Here is a 25851-nt window from a genome sequence, read left to right as displayed (position 1 = left end):
TTCCCTTAATGAAATTTCAGTAACAAATAAAAAGTATATTTTGGTTATCTTTTGAATGATGATATAAAAGTAGTCTCTAGTTGGCAAAGCCAAATTATGTGTGAACTTATATTTCCTTGGTTGATAAAGTTATTGAGAATATGTTTAGTTGGCATGACTTTTTGAGTGAAATTTTATTATGGAACCAAAAATTAAATGAAGTTTTAATTTGAATTTTACAGTAATTGAATAATAACCGAGAATCATCAGTGCTGATTTAATAATAATAAAAATATATGCATCAGCTCAGTTTCTATAGAGGACATGATCCTTAATATGTGTTTTAAAAATTTTTTGCCTGTAGTTGATACTTAATGCTACATTAGTTTCCCGTGTACAACATAGTGATTCAACAATTCTGTGTTATGCTACACTCACAGAAATGTAGCTACCATCCATCACCGTGCAACACTATTACAATATCATTGATTATATTCCCTGTGCTGTACCTTTTATTCACATGATTTAGTCATTCCATAACTAGAAACCTGTTTCTCCCGCTCCCCTTCACCTATTTTGCCCATACCCACAACCCCATTTACTCATATATAGAATGTAAAGAAACAAAAGAATTGGGGTGCCTGAGTGACTCAGTCAGTTAAGCTTGCGACTTCAGCTCGGGTCATGATCTCATGGTTGCTGAGTTTGAGCCCCGAGTGGGGCTCTGCTCTGACAGCTCAGAGCCTGGAGCCTGCTTCGGATTCTGTGTCTTCCTCTGTCTGCCCCTCTGCCGCCTGCACTCTGCTTCTCGCATTATCTCAAAAATAAATAAAAAATAAATTAAAAAAAATTAAAAAAAAGAATAAACAAAAAAGTAGATGCAGATCTATAAATATAGAGAACAAACTGGTGGTTGCCAGATTCAAAATGTTTTAGTCATATCATCTGAAATGTTTTAATTAAATTTTTAAGGGCTGGTTGTGAATCCAAGAAGACTTTACACAGTCCCCGATTACAGAGTTTCCATTCAGGATATCAGTATATTGTAGAAAATCAGAGTGCTTTTGGTTTTTTGAAAACACACACACTTCAAGAAATGTAAAATTTGAAAAAGGAAAGGGATAAAGTCATACAATTAATGAAACTAAATTATATAATAATTTTAAAGAAAGAAATATATATAATATATCTGGACACAAATTACTCAAGCTAGACTAAGAACCCAATATCAAAATACATTTTAAAGAAATCTTCCTTTTTTAAAAAAATTGTTTAACATTTATTCATTTTTGAGAAACAGAGACAAAGTATGAGTGGGGGAAGGTCAGAGAGAGAGGGAGACACAGAAGCTGAAGCAGGCTCCAGGCTCTGAGCTGTCAGCACAGAGCCCAACGCGGAGCTCAAACTCATGGACAGCAAGATCCTGACCTGACCTGAGCTGAAGTAGGCTGCTCAACAGATTGAGCTACCCAGGTGCCCCTTAAGAAATCTTTCGTAAAGAAACTCATTGCTTCTACATTATTGATGCAATTTTTAACTCAGTTACAGTGCTCATCCTCCTGTATCTTGTTTATACTATAAGACAACTTTCTATATGAAAACAGAGATGTTAGGCAAGAGTAACCTTCAGGCCGTTAGCTCTGTGCAATACTCACAACTTGTGCTGTAAAGTAGTTTACCTATACATAGCCTTTTTTTGTTTTGTAGTACATAAAAATGACCTTATGAAGCAGTTTGAATTCAAAACAAATTCCTTAAATTGTTCTTTTGACAAAAGAGCGATTCTTTTGATGTTCTTTTCTTCCTGTCAAATGTCTTTTGATGTGAATATATATAGTTTGCCAAGGAGCTTGAATGAGCTATTGTAAAATCAGTAAAAATCAGCTATTTAAGCTCTTATGCTGGAACTGTCCTCCCATTGGTGGGGAGGAAAATATGATGCAACATGACAGGGAAGTCTTTGCGTGTTTACCGTCAGTTTGTATGTTTGTGCCCTCATTGCTGATGGGAGTTTTAGGAGAGGAAGAAGAAGAAAGGGAGGGAGGCTGAGGACAGGTTTTGAATTTGTGTAAAATCCTTCAGTAGGTTCAATCCACCTAAGTACCGTATTTGTTCTTTTTGTACAATGTTCCTTTTTCATCACATGGAATTGATTCTACCATGCATGGGAGGACTTGACCAAAAGCTCTGGGCATCTAAGCAGAACCTGTGTCCCATGATCTGTTGGGATGATTATAGTTAAAAACAAAGAACCAGGGGTGCCTCGTGGCTCAGTTGGTTAAGTGTCCAACTTCACCTCAGGTCATGATCTCTCGGTCTGTGAGTTCCAGTCCTGCATCAGGCTCTGTGCTGACAGCTCAGAGCCTGGAATCTGCTTTGGATTCTGTGTCTCCCTCTCTCTCTCTGCCATTCCCCCACTCACGCTCTGTCTCTCAAAAATGAATAAATGGTTAAAAAATTATTTTAAAGAAGAAGAAAAAAAATCAAAGAACCAGAATTGCTCCCCTGGCTGGGACTTTGGACAGAGGTCTGTGACTAAAAGATTCCAGGATTTAGATTTCTTTTGGCCCAGCAGGCAACTTTAATATTTATTGAGAATCAACCATCTCCCAGCCAATCAGAGAAACTCTCATGATCCTGGCACTTCTAAGAGAAGAATCTTTATAACATAATGACTATTGAATATTAACAATGAAAAGTCAGCAGATATTCTACTATAAGAAAACAGGCTTTGTGGGTTAACTGTGTCTTTATGACTAAAAACTGTTATGCTTAGAAAGAGGGTCAGGAAGTCTTTACCTTTCTCTGTCACTCTACCTCTTTATGTTTTATTTGTGAAATGGATCAGCTTGCCTCTTTTTATTTCATGTATAAAGTAGATGTTAAACGTAGGTCCCCTGTGTACATTTACCTTCTAGGAATTTTGTGATTGTGATTTTTTCTCTTAAATCTACTGATCAGTTCATATTGAACATACATGTACATTATTGGACTGAATTGACTTCATATTGATTCCATCCAAATAAATAGGAGGCCTTTAGGAATTAGTAGGTCTTTATGAATCAATGATGAGAAAACTATTAATAAACTTTTTGTTAGAGCTTTGACTCATCTTTTCAAGCATAGAGAAGAGAAAGCTTTTAGAAAAAATAGTTTTCTGGTTAATTGTACTTTGAAATTATCTTGCTTTTAATTGCCAAATAATTAATTTCATTGTATAAACTGATTGAGTACACAGAAATTTGTATCAGAATGGTAGGGTTTTCTGATTAAGCTTTTTTGTTTGAAGATCTATAACACCATTTGACAATTAGTCACATAATAGGCACATTATTTTAAATTGTGTTTCCAAGAATCATAATGGGTTGTTAATAATCAAACCTGACCTTGAAAAGTGGCTTTTAGAAATGGAAGCCTTTTAAGCTTTTGAAAAGTTCTATGAAAAATATGATATTTCCAAAAGTCACCAATTACTTTTTTGCTTTATCAGAGAAACGGACAGATAAGTCAGCTGTATCTGGGGCCATAAGATTGAAAATCAATGTGGAGATAAAAGGAGAGGAGAAGGTTGCCCCATATCATATACAATATACATGTTTACACGAGGTAAGTCAATTGAATTGTGTTAATAATAAAATCTAGAAAAGAAATAGTACTTTATGGATCATACAACAAGGTATTTTGTTTAAAAATATAATTGATTTAGGTTTGTGAAGTTGTTCCTGGAGTTCTGACCCTGTACAATAACACGTGATGTGGAAGGGTATCATACGGCCCATGTATTGCTCTCTGTAGGGTGAGAAGATATCCTCTAATAAGAGTTAGAACAAACACATGAGGCAGGTATTAACAAATAAGACAATAATATAATGATGAATAAGTAGACCAAGGAAGAAGAAAAATACTAAAAGTATTCATTAAAAAAGTAAGTAATGATAAATATTTTGGAAGCATTAAACATATAGTACTTTAGTAATGCAAGAGAGGGCCCAAATATGATTATTTTTGAGAATGCTGAGTTAATGTGCAGATTTTGTTAAAGATTTAATTGGAAGTATTAGAAATACAAAATGCTAATACTACATTGCATCAATGGTTTTTGGTAGCCAATGTAATCAATGATTTTTTTTCTTTTTCTGAGTATTACATAAAAGCTTCAATATATATTGAACCATCCTCCATTTTAATTACCCATTCCACAGACAAGTCGGCAATGGAGAATATCAAATGTAGTTACCACCCAAGGGTAGTAAAGAATATACCCATCCAAACAGTAAGGCTTGGTTGACTTAGAGGTTGGTACAACCCAGTTTGAATCCAAAGGGCAGATTGACCTCAGTATAGATATACAGACGTACAATCTTGGGCTTCTTTTGGATGCTTTGTGTCTGAGAGCCTAAAATTGTCCCCAGAGCCTTTCTCTGATACAAATGGCACTTGTCCTGTGTATCAAAAAATATAAGGTAAAACTGAGGAATGTACTTTTCCCATGTTCAGAGAGGTAGAGAGGAAAGTACCTTCCTAAGATAGAAAAGATAAGTGAAAGAATCTTTGCTCTTTGCTAATAACTTTTCCTAAATGTATCTATGAAAATTTATATGTGTAATTATTTGCACCATTTTACCAAAGAAGGAATGGGGAGCAGCATTTAAGGCATTTACATATTACACATAATTATATAAAGGGCCTAGGCTTAATTTCCTGATTACCACCTGGCTATGGCTATTCCTTTAAAAAAGGTGGTTCAGTTTTCAAACCAGTGAAACTGGCAAGATGGAGAGCCAACTCTAGCCTGAAAGATTAGATAGAGAATTTTTGGGATATGAGGAATAGCATTGTACTTTGCTTTTCAGAGTCTTTTTCTGCTAGTCCATGAACCAAAAAGACCTGAAATCCAAGAAAGGGTCCATTAGTGACTTAAGCTGCATCTATGTAGCAGGTAGTTCCCAAAACTTGTTAGAAGCAAAAAGAAAATATGTGTAGTGATTTTTATTTCATTAAAAAATTCTCATTCATTTTTAACCTCAATTCCTTGCTCTGACTCCAACCATTTCATAGTCAAAGCCCTTTACATACTAAAATTCTGTATCAACAGCCAAAATCATGTTATTCATCCAGGGCTCTATAATTTACTTGGAGCCCATGAGTGTAAAATATGCTCTAGCATGTAGAAATGTTTACATGCAAAACTTTTACTTCCTTCTAAAATGAATTGGTATGTATGAAAAACATTTGAATCATTGAATCCGCGTAGGCTTAGGCAGAAATAAAATCAATTTGCATAAATACAAGGTGAGCTAGGATAAAAACTCAATATATTCCTATTGCTTATATATGCTAATGAAACATTAGATGCCATCACAATGCAAATATAAATTACTGAAAGTTACAGTTACATATTTATGGTCTATTCTGAGGAATTACTGAACAATTGAAAACCACTTACTTTTAGAATCTGTTCCATTACTTGACTGAAGTGAAGTCTAATGGTGGAGTGAAAATACCAGAGGTCAAAGGGGAGGAAGCCTGGAAGGTTTTCTTTGATGATGCTTCCCAAGAAATAGTCGATGAATTTGCCATGCGTTATGGGATTGAATCCATTTATCAAGCTATGACGTAAGTACTACAGAACAGGTACATGTTCGAAAATCTCTGAAATCTAAAAAGAAAGAAAAGTATTCATTTCTTTTATTCTCATTCAAATGAAATTTTGATTCCAGAGACAATTACATTTTGAATGTGCCCATTTGATGCTGGCCACTCTCTCATAGCTGTAAAGTGTTAAGGATTTGATAATTCACTACCACCATCTTCCCAAACCTTATTTTGTGCTCCAAGTGTGGTCCATTGATGAACATTGTTAGCACAATCTGGGAACTTAGCCCTCCTGATACTTCTCATCAATTCTAAAGTTGAAGAACCAAAGCCTTATTTGATATCTGAGGAAATTAAAGCCTTATGATTGTAGTGCATTGTCCAACTTTACAAAGTCTATTAGTGTCAAAGCCACATCCAGAGCCATTACAGTGTCTTGACCCAAACAGTAGGCTATATATACTTCCTTTCTATATTTATATCAGTGCTACTAGTTCAGCCAAATGAAGATATATTGAGAACACCCGCACACTGCAATAAATGTTGTTCTACAGAAGTGACCCACACAGACACATAACCCTTACTGAGGAGTTTCAGTAAGCATTCAGAATTGGGTTTCTTGCCCACAGTTCACCTTTTGAAACCTGATCTAAGTGTATAAATGCATCTTGTTCAGATATATACCGTATATATAGGTATTTATGTATAGACATTAAAAAAACTGTTCTTTTATATTATTGATTAGATCATATTTCCACAACAATCAAATTGATGCGGGCCCAAATAATCAGTCATTTTCACACATCTGAATGATGAAGGTAGACTGGACCAAAATCAGTGGTCTTCTTCAGGGTTTACTATTCCTAGCATTTAATCACCAGTCATAATTATAGAACAGCATGTGTAAGAATACATTTAAAATTTTTTTGAATAAAAGTATGCTTTTTTATTTGACAGAATGTCCTCATGTTAAATAATAAAGACTTAAAGATTATAGAGGTGAAAAGGAAGTAGGAGGTCATGCAAATGAACCTCTCTCCAAACCAGAAGACCTGCTACTGAATCTGTTACTGATGGTCATCATCCCTGTGCTTGTTCACATAGAGTGACAGCACACTCCTTTTGAGGCAACCTATTTTGTATTTGGGCAGCCGTAATGGAGTCTATGAGTTTGTCATCTGCTCTGTCCCATGTCAATGGGTATAATTCAGAATAACTTACTAGGTAAGGTAATATGAGCACAATAAAAATGCAACTTTGATAGTTTAAAAGAGGAGAATCATCCTTTATTCATTTTATCACTTTTATTTTTTAACCTAAGTAAACAGTAACAATAAAATATTTTTGGGTACCTTATTTTGTATCTAGTGACCCATACTTGAGCTCATAATTATGAAGAGCCACAGGGTAAGTATTTTTAGCTTTGTGGGTCCTACAATCTCTGTCAGAACTGCTCCATTATGTAGTCCAGATGCAAAAGCAGCCATAGATCTTAAACAAATGGACATGGCCATGTTCTGATAAAACTTTACTTTAAAAACAAAAACTATGGGCTGGGTTTGGCTGTGGCCTTAGATTACCAACTGGTAGTCTAAAGCGAGAAAGCAAGGCAGAGAGGCATAAGGAAAAAAATGTCTTATTTTGGTAATAAATTGACAAATGCACTTAGATGATAACACAATGCTATAGATCATACAGTTGACCCTCAAATAACAAAAGTTCAAATTCTGTAGGTCTCCTTACAGATTATTGATTTTTTTATAGTACTGTAAATATATTTTCTCTTCCTTATGATTTTCTCAATAATTTCTCTTCTCTGGCTTACTTTATTCCAAGAATGTAGTATTTAATGCATATATTACACAGAATATGTGTTTGTGATGGTTTATGTGATCAGTAAAGCTTCCAGTCACAGTAGACTATTAGATCAGTTTTTTGGAAGTCAAAAGTTACATGCTGTCAGTGACCCTGACCCTTGCATTTTTCAGGGATCAACTGTATCTACTTCTAGTTACACATTTGATTTGATAATGATATTTTTATTTATTAAATGTTTTCTTCTGCTTTCACTACTGACCAAGATGACCTTAACATTTCCCTCAACTTGATAGAACTTTGGACAAACTTCTTTCTTGCCTGTAGGCCCTTGACCTCCTTCATACCTTGGCCCTTACTGAATGCTTAAACCGAGAGTCCCCTGACCTTCCTTTCCTTACAGTATTCTCTTTAGAAAACTTATAATTCACTTTAGAACACTTACAATTCTTTGGATTGTAAATTTTTTAAAAGTCTCTTGCTAGTCTTACACCCCAGGACTAGCTTTCTCAAGAACCTGGAGAAGTGTCTCTCAAATATAATCATCAAGGAGTATAGGCCCCTCTCTCCCAGTCTTTGTGGGAAGGTAGGAGCCTCATTTGGGTAGATTCCTTACTCCAAGATGTAATACTATCTCCAGTCATGAGGATAAGTCATGAGGATAAGTCATGAGGATAAGAGATAGTTTATTTTGGATAAAGCCAATTTGCAAACACAGGTGGCTAGGATTCCCCCAACTCCAGCTCTTAAAAACTCCCCTCCATCCTTCCTCCCAAGTCAGCCCTTAAAAACATTCCTATCTGATATTTCAGTGGAGCTGAGTTCAGACTGAGCTTTGGTTTCTCTTCTCTATTGCATACCCTTGAATAAAATTTTCCTGGCCTATTTAATTTTGTCCAGTGTAATTTTGCTTTGACAGTACAAATTTTACCATCTGACCAGAATAAAAAAATAGATATATTCATGTCGTTTGACATTCCGCTAACTCCTAAAAATCTTGACTGCCAGTGTAAATATGATCACTTCATTTACTGTTCATTGATTATCATTAATTATTGAATAGTTTTATAGAAAAACACCCCATCCCCATTTTATATCAATGTGTGAATGTTATAATTACATGTGTAATCAAGTTTAAGAGGGATAATAGAATGGTGGCATTTAGAGGAGTACTTGGATTATTTGCAAAGGTTTACAAATTGAAATCTTGGATTCAACAGTCGTATGTTTTATTACTGCTTTATAAGAAATTCTGGATGCATGATAGAAGGCTGTACATATTTCGAATTGAATGAATCAGAAGTACATGTTGTTTGTTCTCAACTTCTCCTGATATGTCTCTTCATGTCAGAAATTCACAGTTGCCAAAAGCATGCAAAGTGGAATTGGAAAGACTAAGCTGGTGTGGGTATCTGTTTTAACTTACATGTTGCACTTAAGTGTTTTAGAGCATCCCATATTGATTAATTATAATAATTTGGAGAAGTGTCAGACATTCTTCTGTTAGGTGTTGAAATAGAACAGAGATATTTTTTTTTACTGTGTTTTCCAAATGATACTTCATTTGGATATTGAAATACTGATATATCAGAGATATTTTTTACCGTATTTTCCAAATGATAGTTCTGCAGTTGAATTGTAACTTGACTCCTAACAAATTATCGGGCAATGAATAAAACAACTTTAAAAAGAAAGAGTTTATGAATAACCAACTATATGTTCATATTCGAATTGGTTGCCCATTGAATCAGTCGTATTTTTCTGTTGTCTTAAAACAATGCTTCAGGGGACCCAGAAAACCAACCAACCAACAGCAGCAAAACCTAGAAATAACTACCCATGTTAAACTTAACTCAGTCGTGTTTCCCTTAATTAAAAAAAAAAAAAGTTTATTTATTTTGAGAGAGAGCCAGAGAGCGAGCAGGGGAGGGGCAAAGAGAGAGGGAGAGAGAGAATCCCAAGCAGGCTCTGTGCTGTTAGCTTGAAGTGGAATGTGGGGGGTGGGGGGTCGAACTCAACGAACCGTGAGATCATGACCTGGACTGAAATCAAGAGTTGAACACTTAACCAGCCGAGCTACCCAGGCGCCTCGCCCCTTCCCTTAATTTTTAAAACACAAAGTTGGGGAACTCAGCTTCAAGGAAGAAACAGATGTCCTGTCTGTATAGTAAGGACATGTACAAGTTTAGGTAAGGACAAAACTGTTTAATTATTCTGGGGCTTCCTAGACACCATTTGATAAGAAATAAAAATCAAATCTTAGCTTCTTTTGATATTTAAAATCTCCTTATGCTGATCCAAATCCCCAGGTAACCTCATAATCCTTCTCTTTTAAGTAACATTGTCTGGTTTCTTTTAAGCATACTCCCATTTCTTTGAAGATGGATTTGAAGCAGAAATACAGGAGAAGTGTGTATTAAGTCAGAGAGTCTGGTTGTACATTATTAAATTTTCCCCTTGTGTATTTCCCTTCATAAGAAGGAGGCTGGATCTATTTTGCTGGTAAATAATCTGAACATTAATACTGAATTTCCCATTCCTCTAAGGTACCTCCTGCTTATTGTAAATGCTCTCTCCTAATAGCACAAAACATTCTATGAGGGCACAATTTATTAGCCCTATGTGTTTCATAAAAATAGACCCTTTGTTTTGGAGCATTCATGAGGGAAGAAGAAAGGGATTACAATTTTCCTGTTTGGACAAGCAGTTGGTCAAGTACCCGGAGGATATATTCCCACATGGTAAATGCATCTAAAAAGAAAAAGGAAATTTTCCAACATATGACAGTAAGAATTAGAGTACCTTGGGGCGCCTGGGTGGCGCAGTCGGTTAAGCGTCCGACTTCAGCCAGGTCATGATCTCGCGGTCCGTGAGTTCGAGCCCCGCGTCAGGCTCTGGGCTGATGGCTCATAGCCTGGAGCCTGTTTCCGATTCTGTGTCTCCCTCTCTCTGCCCCTCCCCCGTTCATGCTCTGTCTCTCTCTGTCCCAAAAATGAATAAACGTTGAAAAAAAAAAAAAGAATTAGAGTACCTTTCCTTCCAAAGAAGCACACTATTTTACATATTCTGCATCATGATGTTGGGCATAGAGCTTGTTTTCATGATGAGAATTTTGGGAGTTCTTGATGCTTTACATCAATCTATGCAAACGTACATGCTCTTAAAAATGTTCTGACAGACTTGCTGTTCACCCATAAACACACTCAGGGAATTCCATGTCAGCATCAGGGATTAAATTGCCCTCTGGAGGTGATTTCTGTCAAACATATTTTAACTGAGTGTTTAAGGAGTCTCATTTATTATAAAATGAAGCCCAGGGTGTGTCGCAACATCTGAGCTTTTGTTGAACCGTGGTCATGCTTCTGTAACACCAAATGAGAAAAGCATTAAGTCAGTGTTTTTTACCTTGGTATCCTTAACAACCTTGACTTTGGCACTAGCCATATTAATCTAATTGATATTTGAACCAGAACTCTTGGGATACCATTTCTTTTAAAGGCACTAGTCTATTTTAGCCGTTTGAGGCATAAGCCTAGTTTCTAAATAGAGTGGTGCTTAATTGAATCATTCATTCCTATAAGATGTGTTTGTTGAGAGCCTACCATGGAAGTTTTCTAGGCACTAAGAATGTATTAGCAAGCAAGAAGTCAAGATCCAGTCTCCAATGGAGTCCACATTCCAGAAGATACAATTCATTTATTTGATAGACACATTCTGAGGATTTAAGTATAAGGACTTAGTTATACAGGGCAGTGGGATACAGCAATAAAAGATATCTCTTGCTTCAGTGAGCTCCTACTCTAGAGCAAAGAGGAAGAAATTAAATAACAACAAGACAGTATAATTGAAGTATATGTGAGTACTATAACAGCATAGACATGAAGGGACTAAATCCAGGTGCAGATGAAAAGAGATGTCAGAGAAAGCTGATGCTCAGCCTGAGGGTCCCAGCCTGACTTGCTCTTCAACTTCTGTGGTTCCTCTAAACCCTACACATTTCATTACTTTCCTGTCTCCCACCACTGCCCTCGTACTTACTCAAAACCTCCCTAATGGAGTTTGAGCAATACCTAGCATCTATGAAAAGTTATGATGCATTTCGCCAAAGGAGAAGCAATCCTTAAATGTTTGACCCCCTCTTTAGTGACAAGGATGCATACACTCACTGACATGCATACTAATTTGAATGTTAGGGAGCAAACGTGATAAATACTATTTTAGTGTATTTCTAGCATTAGAAATACAGATAGTCTTTCATCTTGTATTGTTTTTCTGAAATCTTCTAAGGGTCTAAAACTCATTGTCATCTTTATGGTGCTTCTTTCTAATCACCCTGCTCTTATTCTTATTAAAAAATAATTGATCTTTAGATCTTTTGAATCAAAGGCATTTCGATCCCTTGAAAACCACAAGATGATGTGATTAGGGACAATTATCCATGAAAAGGCAGGTAAGTTAGATGATTGTCCTTTTTTTTTACTTTTTCTATCGTGATAGCTACAAAACAATAGCAAGTGAATTGAATACAGATGTGCTATTTGAAATACATTTTGCCAGTAGTGTTTGAGAATTAATGGATCATAATGTTGTAGCAATCACTTTAACTGAAAACGTTCCATAAACTATCTCATTATTGGCAATTTAAGCATCACTTTTTGAGTTTGTCTATCTAACTTTTCCCATGAAACTGAAATTTCATTTGTTTAATTGGTTTGACACTAACCCTGTTTTCTTAGAAAAGCAAAGTCAGGTGATTTAAACATTGTTAATCCATTGTTTTCAATCATGTCTGTGTGGGGAAATATTAGCATTTTCAGACAATACAGTAGTACTTTTTGACCTATTTTATTTGAAGGTGTGCTTTTTGAAGGGGTGGTTTGCTGCAAGGATATATTCAGTCATTTTAAGTGGCCAATTGTCCTTTTAATTCTGTTTTCCCTCTCCCTCCTAGAATAATGTAAGTAGCATTGAAACTACAGCCTTTAAAAGGAGTTGATTTTTAAGGAGATGGTTAGAAGCAAGAAGCTTCGCCTTGGCAGTAACCACACATAAAGAAGGGGCATACAGAAAGTCAGAGTCAGACTCCTGGCAAATTGAAGGTTGCCTAGAAGCCTTTTAGCTGAAAATTCCCGAAGAGCAAAGGATGCTTCAAAACGACTTCCTTGTCCCTTTCTTTCTGGCCATCCTATTAACCATGGGTTCCAATAGAATCAAATGTTGATAGTAGGAAGGAGTAATATATGGCTGGACATAATCTATTATTTGTGTTCAGAAATGCGAAACATGGTAAAGCTTAGAAAGATCAGATCTTTTAACTGCTCTTTCATTATAAAGATGGAGAAACTGAATCTAGGGGTGATAAAGTTACTTTTCTGAGGTCACAGATCAGAGCTAGTATTAGAATGAATCATGCCTATGCCATGGTATCTCTAAACTGGCCAGCCATAATCCCTCTATCTTCCCCACATACTAAAAAGCAATATGCTGACCATTTCTTTAAGGTTTCCAAGAAGTATAGCCATTAACCCTGATTAACACTTTTCCTTCTTTGAAATTTAAGTCTCTTTTTCTTTATTTCCTTCAACCATCTAAGAAATATGTACCTTGATGCATATGATTTTCTTGGTTAAACTGACTGTCTAATCATTTACCAGTTAGGTTAAAAGCGAATGTGAAGAGGCAAGTTCAGTGTAGGCTATTGTTTTGGTACCAAAATGTACCATCTGTAATTTACCATAATCCTAGTTACAGTTTCTAGAAAAAGACAGGTATTTTTACCAACGAGGGAAAAAATTTACTCCTAAGAGTGACCTGGAAATTCTGAGTTTTAGTGTTTTAAATTTTTTTAAATTAATATAAATTCTTAAACATTTTTTTCAAATGCTTAAACTTTTTTTGTGTGGAAGTGATTTTTTATATGTAATTTATTGTAAAATTTGTTTCCATACAACACCCAGTGCTCATCCCAACAGGTGCCCTCCTCAATGCCCATCACCCACCTTCCCTCTCACCAACCCCCCCCATCAACCCTCAGCTTGTGCTCAGTATTTAAGAGTCTCTTATGGTTTGCCTGCTTCCCTCTCTGTAACTTTTTTTTTCCCCCTTCCCCTCCCCCTGGTCTTCTGTTGAGTTTCTCAGGATTTGCATATGAGTGAAAACATAGGGTATCTGTCTTTCTCAGGCTGACTTACTTCACTTAACATATCATTCTCCAGTTCCATCCACGTTGCTACAAATAGCCAGATTTCATTCTTTCTTGTTGCTAAGTAGTATTCCATTGTATATATAAACCATATCTTCTTTATTCATTTGTCAGTTGATGGACATTTAGGCTCTTTCCATAATTTGGCTATTGTTGAAAGTGTTGTTATAAACACTGGGGTACAAGTGCCCCTATGCATCAGCACTCCTGTATCCCTTGGGTAAATTCCTAGCAATGCTATTGCTGGGTCATAGGGTAGATCAAATGCTTAAACTTTTAATCTTAGTATTCTGACTGATGAACTCTCAAGTCACCAGTTTTAAGAAGAACATTTTCATGTAAGTTCTAAGAGATGGCAATTACTGTATCTTTAATTTTTAGAAATAGTGAGACTTGTTCAATGTAATTCTGATCAAATTAAAAAGGATCATATTCATGACCTTAATCTATTTACCTTTTTCCTTTTACCAAACAATGAAAATTTCATTGCTTACAATTTTAGTTAAGAAAAACTATTACAATTTGATATTAAAACTGATGTAAAGGACTAATGGGAGGAAAAGTAGCATTAAGTGAAATACTAGGTTTTTCTCATTGTCCTGCTTTGATGTCCAGTCTTCACCATTCTCATCTTTGTATTTTGCCTTAGGAAGTTATGAGCAACTATCATTCCGTTAATACCTTCAAAAGTAAGTCTTGATGTATTTTATTTAGTGAAATCAAAGTAGTATCTATTTTACAGTAATTTTGTAGTAATTCTTTTGCATCTACTCATTCACCAGAAACCAGTAAGTTCTATGATAAACTTTGAAAGAAAAAACATTTTACTGGTGATTTGTTGCTGACTTCTTTTGTAAAAATCTTATTCAATAGTACTTTAAAGAGTGATACAGATTATACACTTTTACATTATATATAGTACTTTAAATTTTATGTATTTTTAGAAAAGAAAAATATAAAGAATTTTTACTTAAGTCAATCAAATAAAAATTTTAAGAAGTATTGGGTTGCTTTGTTTCATGCTAAGTTACAAAAAGACTTGTGAAATCAATAATAGGGTAAAAGTTGAATTAACATTTAAAATATATGTTTTATATATCTGCTTTTCTGATAAGGGTAATAAAACATATTAATGGTAAATTATTTTTAAAATACAAAATGTATTTTTTAAAAAGACAAAATTTTATAGCTCTATCTGGACATAACATTGTACCATTTTGATTAATACTGTTTCCTGCCAGGATTTTGGTTGTTTTTTGCCTATACCTATGTGTGCATGTGTGTACATGCATGTGTGAATGTGAAAATAATATACAAAGGTGTTTGCCTCTTGCCCATTTGGCAACTTACAGGGTTCCTTTGGAATCAGTATTTGTTAACCACCTGGGTATTGTCAGCATTCATCTGCAGACCTTGAACTGGAAGTCAAGCCTCTAAAAATGTTGTACTCTTTCCCATAACTTTATTTAAATGCAGCTCTCCTTTAGATTGGTGAAAGATACTTACCTGCTCCTATCGGTGGACTCTCCAACTAGTAGAGTTGGATTCCCCCCCCCCCGATGATCTAAACAACCTGTGAATTCTTGTCTTGCTGGAAGCAAAATGTAAAAGATTTTATATAATTCCCAGGATATACTGTTCCCAGTGTTTTTCCAGCCCTGTTTTTCTAACTAGCTTCAAATCCCATTACCTATTTCCTATTGCACAAGCTGTATTACAATCTTGGGAGTTGTGTACCCTTTAATGGATGTAGAGGGAGTAGGTGTGGGAAACAGAGACAGCTCTTTCCTGCCTGGGGAAGCCATCACCTTGGAACAGTGAAGTGATTGATAGCCTTGCTGGCCAGCAGCCGAGGCCCCAATCTTTTACAGGGTATACGCTGTATGGTTGTTAGAAACATCCTCCTGTTATCTGTCTTGTCAGGTTAACACTTCAGGAGTTTAGACTTTAGTCATCTGCTGAATATCTCTCAATCTAGCCAGCTGCCCTAATGTTAGGCAGAGTCCTCCCAGGTACTGGGAAATCTTAGATGGGTACCCTAATTTCTAGTGCTTTTATGACTTCACATTCTTTTTTGGGTTTCTTGGATATTTCCAGGGGAAGTTTCAAAGGATGAATCATATGCAGCTAGCTACTTCCAGTTGTTCCCCAGAAATTATCTCAATTAAATTTAAATCAGAAAGCAAAATATTTCTGTTGCCAAAGACGAATACATGCCTAATGCTCTGGAAAGTTTAAAATATTTAGCAGTTATAAGCAGAATGCTATTAACCTTCATAGTTATTGTCATCATCATGGCACTAACTGCCAGGCACTTCAACAAATGTTTACAAAGCAGTTAGATGTTTTGGTAAACTGTCATACTCAAGGTAATCAACCACATACAATGTACACTCTAACTCTACATAGCCAATACCTTTGGCTCACTTTGCTTTTGTTTTCATTAATAAACATTGGTCATCTCCTCTGTACAAGAAAAACAGTAGGCTAGAGGAGGGGTGAATAAGATGATAACCAAGCATGAACTAAACATATTCTGAAAGAAACAGATGCATGTACAAGTAATACACAACATTGAAGAGAGAAGAAAGAGGATAAATTATGAGAAAGCTACACTCTAGTAGTTAAGAGATACGGATTTGAACTTACATTGCCTGAATTCCAATCCTGAATCACCTTACTTTCTCTATGACCTTAAGAAGGAAAAAAAAATTAAAAAAGGAAAGAAATGTTTAATTACAGCAAACGCACAGAGGGAGTCAGGCTTCAAAAGCACTGGCAAAACGAAACAAAACAAAGTAACACAACATTTCTAAGGTTCTCTAGTTTACATGGCATTCTTGTGCTGTTCTTGGTGGGACACAAACCTGACTTTCATATTTCCAGAAGTCATAATAAGCTTTCAGATATAACATGGGTAAAATCAGGTTCAAAGCTGTTTTGTTAGAAAGTTTAGGTTTCATAGAAGAATTATTCAAGTTTTATACCTTGGAGATTCGAAAATGTGATTTTGTGAGTTTTAGATTATCTCAAGGTACAAAATATTTTGTTACTTCTTAGTGTGGTATGTGAATGGCTTAGTCATATTGCAAGCAGGGTGAAAATGTCATTTTTTTTTTTTTTTGCTTCTATGTCTTCCTAAATTGTTTTTTCTGCATCTAATACCTACTCGTTTCAATTTATCTTTACACCACTTCAGGGTCACCTTTCCAAATTTGTCTGATAATGTCAGTTCCCTCGGCAAAAATCTCTGCCAACTTCATATAGTCCACATGAGAATGTGAATATTCCTTAGCTTGAGACCAACAGAATCTGTCCTTGACCCACTTTACCTTGGTCACCCCTGGCACCTCCCCACTTTTCATCCTGTTTCCTCTTGGTGTATCCTGTCTCTCCACTAACATTTATCTTGTTAAGGTCACAATTAAGTGTGTTTGTCAAGTCCAATAGTCTATTTTCTGTCCTTGTAAGACTTCCTCACTGAACCTAACAGCATCAATCGTCCTTCACCTGCAAAGAAACTTCCCATTCCCATGGCTTCCCTGATTCCGGTGTCCTGACTTTCCTTAAATCCATCTGTTTTTTTCCTTTGGCCTGTCATAAAATTCACTTATTTTTCTTTCCTTTCACAAGTTCCTTACATGTTGGTGTTTCTCAAGTTCCACACTTTGACATTTCTCTTTTTATGTTGCATAATCCTCCTGGATGACCTTATCCTTTCTCATGGTTTTGACTGGTTCCAATATACTTAGTGACCCTTAAATCTAACTGTCCAGTTCAAGTATCCAATAAGCTGGTGGGCATTCCTATGTGAAACCTCTACAAGTACCTTAAGGTCAAACTCAACACATAATTCCCACCTTACAATTCCTTTGTCCTGTTTTGTTCTCAGCCCACTTAGCAAAAGTACCCGTTACCTGCACTGAAACCATGGAGCGTAACCATTTCTCTTCCCTACCTCTCAGCCCTCCTCAATCACCATGCCCTGACCATTTGTCTTCTTTCAGTGTTTTTCAAATTCATTCTCTGCTCCATATTTCTATAGCTACTACCCTAGCTCAGACACCCACACTCCCTTCCCTGTACAGCCTCCTAATTGAGCTTTCTTCTCTAGTCTCACCTTTAAATCCATCTTACTAAAGTTTCACCAAAGCCAAGATCATCTATTTAAAATTCAACAATCATGGGCAGCTGGGTAGGTGAGTCAGTTAAGCACCTGACTCTCAATTTTGGCTTAGGTCATGATCTCATGGTTTGTGAATTCGAACCTCACATCAGGGTCTGTGCTGACAGCTCAGAGCCTTTGGGATTCTTTCTCCCTCTCTCTCTCTGTCCCCTCCCCCTGCTTGTGCTCTCTCTCTCAAAATAGAAAATAACCTAAAAAAATTCACTTTCTATCCATGTGAACAGCTAGAGTTCCTTGGAGATTTAATTTTTTTTTAAATTTTTTACTTAACACTGACTCTAAGATTTTGAATTTTAGTTTGAAAAAGTCATTTGATCTATAAATTAGATCCAACTTGCCTAACATATTTCATGAGACTGTCCTACACACACCCTCACTTTGGTTTTGGTCAAACCTAGCAGAGAATATTCTCTTGGAAATTTGGGATCTACCAACCTAAAATTTCTAGGGTTCACTGTACATGGTATTTTTTCCCTATTATGCCTTAGTTTATACTATTCCATTCCCCTGGAATACATCCTTTACCTATCAATGACAGCAAGCGCTATGCTTGATTTGGCTGTCTCCTAGTTATGCATTAACTCTTAGCCCAGTCTCATTTCAAAGAGTCTTCCTTGACCTTTCCCTGACCCACCAGACCACAATATGCACACTCTAACATACTGTCCCTTAGCACTCTGTTAGGCTTGTCTTTCTCATAACATTTACATATTTGTATTATATTTCTTATAGGACTGATTCTCCCATTTGTCTGCAAGTGGATTCATTACTATATATCCAGTGCCTCATATGGTATCTCACCTTTAGATATGTTGAATAAATATTTATTGAACCAAATTCTAGGGACACTAAACTCTTCACTCTTTCATGGCCATTACATGAACTCTAATCCCCTAGACTCAGGCATTTCCCTCTCACTTCTCCTCTGTGGGCTCACCACTAGTGGGCTCAACTCAGCCTTTGAAGCTTTGTCCTCCATCAGGCTTTGTACCTTCCTCTAGCCTGTGGATACCTCAGTAATAGCACCCAAACTTTAGATACTCTGGAACAGCACTTTCTCTTAGATGAGAAAATTAGTGTTTAAGGTGTGTGCCTCTCAATTAGGGTATGCATATTTTATACCAGGAGCATGTTTTAATCACCTCTAGATTCCTGTCATGAAGAATCATTCCAGAGCTACAGTAAGTATGTAGTTATTGAAGGGAGAGTAGTCTGGACAGATGCCTTTAATATAAAAAATGGAGGAAAGATTAAAGGATGGAAAAACACTAGAATCCATTTTATTTCTAATCACTTCTTTTTTTTTTAAAAAAATTTTTTTTTTTCAACGTTTATTTTTATTTTTGGGACAGAGAGAGACAGAGCATGAACGCGGGAGGGTCAGAGAGAGAGGGAGACACAGAATCGGAAACAGGCTCCAGGCTCTGAGCCATCAGCCCAGAGCCCGACGCGGGGCTCGAACTCACGGACCGCGAGATCGTGACCTGGCTGAAGTCGGACGCTTAACCGACTGCGCCACCCAGGCGCCCCTCTAATCACTTCTAATAAGAGAAAGTATTATAACCCTACCTTTTAACTATAAATTGAAGTTGTTTTCTAAGAAAACTTTAAAGTGTAAAAAAAACATTTATTTTTACTGTTTTTATAATTTTATGAATAATATGTATTAACATCAATGATAGGTACATAGCAAGGATTGTATTAAATTACATAACTCAAAATCACATCTCTCATTGTGGTGTTAAAACTTCTTTGGGGCCCCAAAAGCAATGAGAATTTTCATCACTAAAACATTGGCTTACCAACTCAAAGTATAAAATAGACAAACTTGGTTGTTTGTATCCCCCATCTTCCCATATTACACTCATTTTTCCCTCAGATCGCTTATAGCGGTGAACGACGTTCAATAATTGTGTCATCTTCATCATAAAACTTTCAATTTCACCTACAAAATTCTCACTCTGAATGCCTTCAGCAGGATATTCATTATGTGTCTCCTTTATTTCTGCTCAAAGTCTCTGCCAAACTGCTGCCACCCTAATTGAGCCCCAAAAATCAGAGGGTAGCAGCTACCACAAATAAATACTAAGTAACTCAGCTGGATTAGGAGGCATGGATCCATTTTTCAAAGCCACGAACAAGATTATTCATCCTGGTGACCTCCAGTATCCTTTTAAATATATAATGCATGTTTAGGGGTGCCTGGTTGGCTCAGTTGATTAAGCGTCTGACTCTTGATTTCTGCTCAGGTCATAATCTCAAGTTTACTGAGTTCAAGCCCTGCCTTGGGATCTGCGCTCACCATGCGGAGCCTTGCTTGGGATTCTGTCTCCCTCTCTGTCTCCCTCTTTCTCTGTCTCCCAAAGAATAAATGGACATTAAAAAAAATAAGTAATGCATGTTCAGGATGATAAAGTTCTGGTCTTTGAGTTTCTTACTGTTTCCCTTAGGTATGGATATTTACCTCATGCCATCCATGTACCATTGTATTTATGTATTGCATATTCCACAACTCTTGACCTCTAACTTGATCTAACAAATTTAATTGTTTGTAAATCGCTCAAAAGAACATACAGTGTTAGGATTTTTTTAATTTTATTAACATTTACCTCTGGTATACTTAATAGATAGGCATTATAATTAACTTAGTGTATAATACCATCAAAATATGTATCATTTACCTAAAAGAAGCAATCAGTATTAATCTTTCTAGGGTTAAATTGCAAAACCTCATGTAACAACTGTGGCGTACTTCGTTTTTCATAATCCTCAAAGATCCATGTTTAAAACTTTAACCTACTTTGATCAGCCAGTATCCTGAGGAGTTCAGTGAGTAGCCTGACTGAAATTTAAGAGAAGCCACCATTTCTAGGACTATCCATTTGTTTGGAGGTGCCACTCAGGGCATTTCATTTATGCATGTACACTCTGTGTTGGTGTTCAATAATACAGACCTCAGAGATGCTTAAGTGGAGGATAAATTGCTGAGGCATGAGAACAAAATAGGATCAGATAACAAACTGAAAATTTCTTCCTTCCATGAGTATTTTATCTGTGCATTTTTATCTTAAGCTGTGTTTTCAGTTTTCACGTCTTTTGTTATAGTTCAAATGAAACAGTTTTTCTTGAGAGAAGTAACAGAATTGAACAGTTGATGCTTCTGATGTCTGTGAATGATACTATTATTCAGGGTTTGAAAGGAATGGTCTTTAAGCCTAAAGCTGGCATAATTCAATCTGCCCTCACCATTCTTCTGTTTGCTTTATTAGATCCTGGCTGTAACAAAATGCTAAGAAAACAGAAATGCTTATGGAAGGTATTCCTTTATGACAAAAGCCCAGAAACTGGACTCAAGTCAGATGTTGAATTCACTTACTCAGTAGATAGGCGGTGAAAGGGGAGACCTTGCTTCTTCAATATGATAGAAATACAAGCATAAAAGGACATTCAGGTTAAAATGCAGCATTTCGGGAACTGAAGTAAATGACGGCATAGTTGCTGAAGAAGGGGAGGATCCTGTATAATGGCTTTCCCACCGTGCTGGATTCCCCTGGAAAATGCACTTTGCGTGTGTACACACAAAACTCCCACAGTTGAAAGGAATTTTGCACTCATCCCTGTGGCAAATCACATTCTAATTAAACCACTTCACATTTGTGAATGAGAAATTTTTAAAAGCCGAAATTGCTTTCTCTTTCGTTTAGTAGAGATCGTGGGAGTGTTCTCTTTTTTTCATAGATATAGTTGGGGAATTAATTGCTGACGTTAGAGGTATGCCATTATGTGAATTAATTGCTTTATGTTTTAAAAGTGCTTAATGTTTTTGTCTTATAGGCACTTTTCATGTCTGTCTTCTAAATACATGTGCCCTGGTGTCCCTGCTGTCATGAGCACCTTGTTGGCGAATATAAATGCTTTCTATGCTCACACAACAGTTGCAACAAATGTACAGGTTTCTGCCTCAGATCGATTTGCTGCTACCAACTTTGGTGTAAGTATTTTTTGGACTTTAAAATTTTTACTAGTTTACAGGAGTTACATTTTCAAGGGACTAGGGATTCCAGATATTCTTGGAATCTTATTGCAGGAGGCACTTCTTAGGGACTCTTAGTGTAGTGGGGAGAAGCTAAAAGTTCATTAAAATAATATTCTGCTAAATAATTTTGGCAGCCAATTGGCATCTTCACTGGATTAAATCTCCCTATCTGGAATGACCTTTTCCAAGAAGGAAACACATAAATTTTGTGATAGAGTACTGGGATTTTATAGAACTTTCTCCATGTATGCAAATTTAGGATTCATCATTTCAGATGCTGTTCCCTGGTAAAAGTGAGTTTGGTTGACTTTTCTGGAATCTGTTAGTCTCCATTTATAATTCCTCTTGGTTCTTACTGGTATTGATAGTTATTAGCATGTCTTCTGAGTAAATCATAGTAGGTGTATAGAGTTGAAGAACTCTCTGTACCTAATTAAGATGTCCACCTGAAATATTCAAATGCAGCAAGGACTCATTGAAAAGCAGAAATGCAGGAATGCTAAGGAAACTCAAATTTAAAAAAAAATTTTTTTTAACGTTTACTTATTTTTGAAACAGAGAGAGACAGAGCATGAATGGGGGAGGGTCAGAGAGAGAGAGAGACACAGAATCTGAAACAGGCTCCAGGCTCGGAGCTGTCAGCACAGAGCCTGACGCGGGGCTCAAACTCACGGACCACGAGACCGTGACCTGAGCCGAAGTCGGACGCTTAACCGACTGAGCCACTCAGGCGCCCCAGGAAACTCAAATATTTATCTGTTGCACCTGTCACTGGAACTCATTCTCTATAAGACTTGTGGAATTGAAATTGACAAGACATAAATTAATAGTAACCAGAGTAACATGGTGAAGATCTAAACTAAGACAAAACTAGTGAAAATGGAGAATGAAGGACATGTTGCAGAGCTTTTCATGGCATCGAATCAATAGCATGTAGTGTCTTTGGGGATATGGACAGTGGAGGAAAGGGAAAGCTTTCTGGAGAGATTCCCAAGGTTTTGAGTATGGCAACTGGTAGTTAGTAGCTCTGTTCAATAACCCTGTGAGACAGGTAGTTTTATTCTCACATGCGTATGTATGTATACATGAAACCAAGCTCCAGTATAGCAAAATGATTTTCATGACACCATAGTTAATTTTTCCACCGCAGTTCCAAATTGGTTCACTGAATGAATAGATTTTGTTATTGATTATGTTGTTAGAAATTAAATTTGGGGGTATGTGTCATAGAGTAGAAACAAATGAGACTCAGCAAATAAAAATGTGTGAAGCCAGTAGGGGAAAAAATGTGCTGCTGTGTATACTCTTTTCCTGTCCTTTTCATCTAAAAGAAAATGCATGTGAGGCATGTGAGATGAGTTGGAATGAATCAAAGGAAAAAGTAGTTGTTATTTAATGACAGATCAAATTAAGCACTAGTAGAAAAAAGCAGTCTGTGTTAGGAGTCACGGAATTTGAGTTTGTAGTCAAATTTAGCAAGCCAGTCCATTCATTCAAGCTTCAATTTCTCAGTCTGCTCAATGAAGGTAACTACTGCTCTAATGTGTTTCTTAAACCGAAGATGAGAATCAAATGACGTTAAAGATAGAGAAGGCAGCTCGTAAAAGCTGAAAATGGTCTATAAATATAAGTTTTGAAAATTTCATCTCTCTTGCCCTTACCTACAGTGTAAAACAGTGTACTAGCAGCTACTTCTGTTAGACACATTGACTCTTGTAAAAGTCAGGACCAAAGAACATTCCCTGGTCAGCTCAATAAAATACTGTTATGACTAATAGCAGACGATTAGAACAGTTTTGTCATAAAAACCTCATCTTGGGGTGCCTGTGTGACTCAGTTAAACATCTGACTCTTCATTTCGGCTCAGGTCATGATCTCTTGGTTCATGAGATCAAGCCTGGTATTCGGCTCTGTGCTGACACCACAGCTCCTGCTTGGGATTCTCCCTTCCTCTCTCTCTGCCTCTCTCTCTCTGCCTCTCTCTCTCTGTCTCTCTCTCTCTTCTCTCTCTCTCTCTTTTCTCTCTCTCTTCTCTCTTTCTCTCTTCTCTCTCTGCCTCTCTCTCTTTCTCTTTCTCTCTCTCTCTCTCTTTCTCTCTCTCTCTCTTTCTCTCTCTCTCTTTCTCTCTCTCTCTCTCTCTCTTTCTCTCTCTCTTCTCTCTCTCTGTCTTTCTCTTTCTCTCTCTCTTTCTCTCTCTCTCTTTCTCTCTCTCTCTCTTCTGTCTCTCTCTCTTTCTCTCTCTCTCTCTTTCTCTCTCTCTCTCTTTCTCTCTCTCTCCCTCTTTCTCTCTCTCTCTTCTCTCTCTCTCTCTCCCTCTTTCTCTCTCTCTCTCTTCTCTCTCTCTCTTTCTCTCTCTCATAAATAAGGAAACATTTTTTTAAAGTGTAAGAAAACAAAACCAAAAACCTCATCTTGGTAACAGGATTGTCTTGAGATTTCACCTGTAACATAAAGCACTCTGTTATGAAATTGTTTTGCTTTTAATATTCTGCCTGGATACACTGTAGAGAATAAGCCAATCTTGTGGAACACTGAGCTTTTCTACCTCTGAAATAGAAGATGTGTCTTTTGATTAATATGTATCCTAAAAGCTACCTGGAGGAAAATGAGATAGAACTTCATGCAGACCCAAAGAGGAGAAACCAAATTGATTTCATTACTTTTCAGTGACAACATGATTATAAAAACTTTATTTTGTGAGTCAAATAACTTATTTTAGAAGAGGGACAAAAAAAAGAATGTTTTTTCAAAGTACATTTTCATAAATCGTAAATTTGGTGTGTAAATGTGACTAACTATATATTTCTCGACCTATTGAAAGTAATGCAATTTGTTTAGTCAGATATATCTAAGTATAAAGTCTCCCACCTCCAATTTATGGTCCCAAGTTCTTCTTTACCTGAATTCTGAATTTGATCTGTTGCTTGTGACTCAGGAACATCATTACGTTGGCCCTTTTTTTATCCTTCTCAAAAGTGTAACTCAGACATTTGATTTTCCAAATAATAAACCAGTGGAGAAAGCTTTCTTATGACAAGTGTAAACAAATACATACTTAAGAAAAAAATATCAGTCTTAAAATTCAGATATTTTTGTGTACAGTTGCTATTTCTCATCATGGCTTGGGTCAAAAATGATCAGGAAGGAAGTGAAAAGGACAGAACGCTTGGGTGTGAAGAAGAGGAACAAGCAAAGTTTGTTGAGGAAAATGGTTAGAGAAATTGAATGAAAATGATAATAAAAGAATGTAATATTATAAAAAGACAAAGGAAAACTATTTTGAGAAAAGAGAAGTATATAACATTTTCAACTGTTGCTAAAGTTAAAGTAAGATGGGGAAATAAACGACCTCTGTATTTGGCGAGTAGGAGGTGATTATTGACTGAAGCAGTTGATATTGAAGCCTAATTTCACAGGGTCCTTCAGTGAATGACATAGATGAATGCTTGTGTAAATTAGGTTCCTCTATTCACTAAAATGTAACGCAGTCACTAAAAATCATGTTTTTAAAGAAAAGTACATAAAAATGAGCAATGTCCATGACAGAATGCCAAGTGAAAAAAACCCCACAAAATTCTTTATACAGTCTAATTCCAACACTGAAAAAACAACATACACACTGGTTTAGACATAAGACTAGATGGAAATGTGCCAAAATACCAATGATACAGCCACCTGGTAGGATGACAGCTGATATTTTGTAGTTTTGCTTTCTATTCATCTTTATACTAAAATTGTAAAACTTTCCTATATTATCATTATATTTTATAATAAACATGTGAATCAAAGGGTGAATGTAGCTGAGGAGACAGAGACTCTTCTGTTAAGTGAAATGAAAAGGGGGAAGATTGGGCAAGGGAAGATTTTGCTATGAATAAAGAGATTTTATTTTTCCTCTCTTGTTGGGTCAGAATTTTTTTATTTAAAAAGGTAAATTTACACATATTTATAGATTATTAGGAAAGGGAGTAGTTGTGAGAGTCAAGTTGCAGATTTATCTGATGGAAAACAGGTGATGCAGTGAGTTCCCAGAGGAGA

At 36.3% G+C, this 25851-nt stretch overlaps 1 protein-coding gene across 6 annotated transcripts in view; it reads left to right on the top strand.

Annotated features, from left to right (window-relative positions):
- UNC13C (unc-13 homolog C) overlaps positions 1 to 25851 on the top strand; it is a 611894-nt gene that overhangs the window by 309242 nt on the left and 276801 nt on the right. For all 6 annotated transcript variants that reach the window (XM_045449689.1, XM_045449688.1, XM_045449693.1 and 3 more), the window contains 3 exons: positions 3470 to 3585; positions 5432 to 5595; positions 21612 to 21768. In XM_045449689.1, the coding sequence (XP_045305645.1) occupies positions 3470 to 3585; positions 5432 to 5595; positions 21612 to 21768 (437 nt within the window). The remainder of the gene's footprint in view (positions 1 to 3469; positions 3586 to 5431; positions 5596 to 21611; positions 21769 to 25851) is intronic.

This window comes from Leopardus geoffroyi, chromosome B3, assembly GCF_018350155.1.
Source record: "Leopardus geoffroyi isolate Oge1 chromosome B3, O.geoffroyi_Oge1_pat1.0, whole genome shotgun sequence".
In the NCBI taxonomy this organism is placed as follows: domain Eukaryota; kingdom Metazoa; phylum Chordata; class Mammalia; order Carnivora; family Felidae; genus Leopardus; species Leopardus geoffroyi.
Note: the sequence above shows the minus strand (reverse complement) of the source record. Positions and strands in the feature narration are given on the sequence as shown.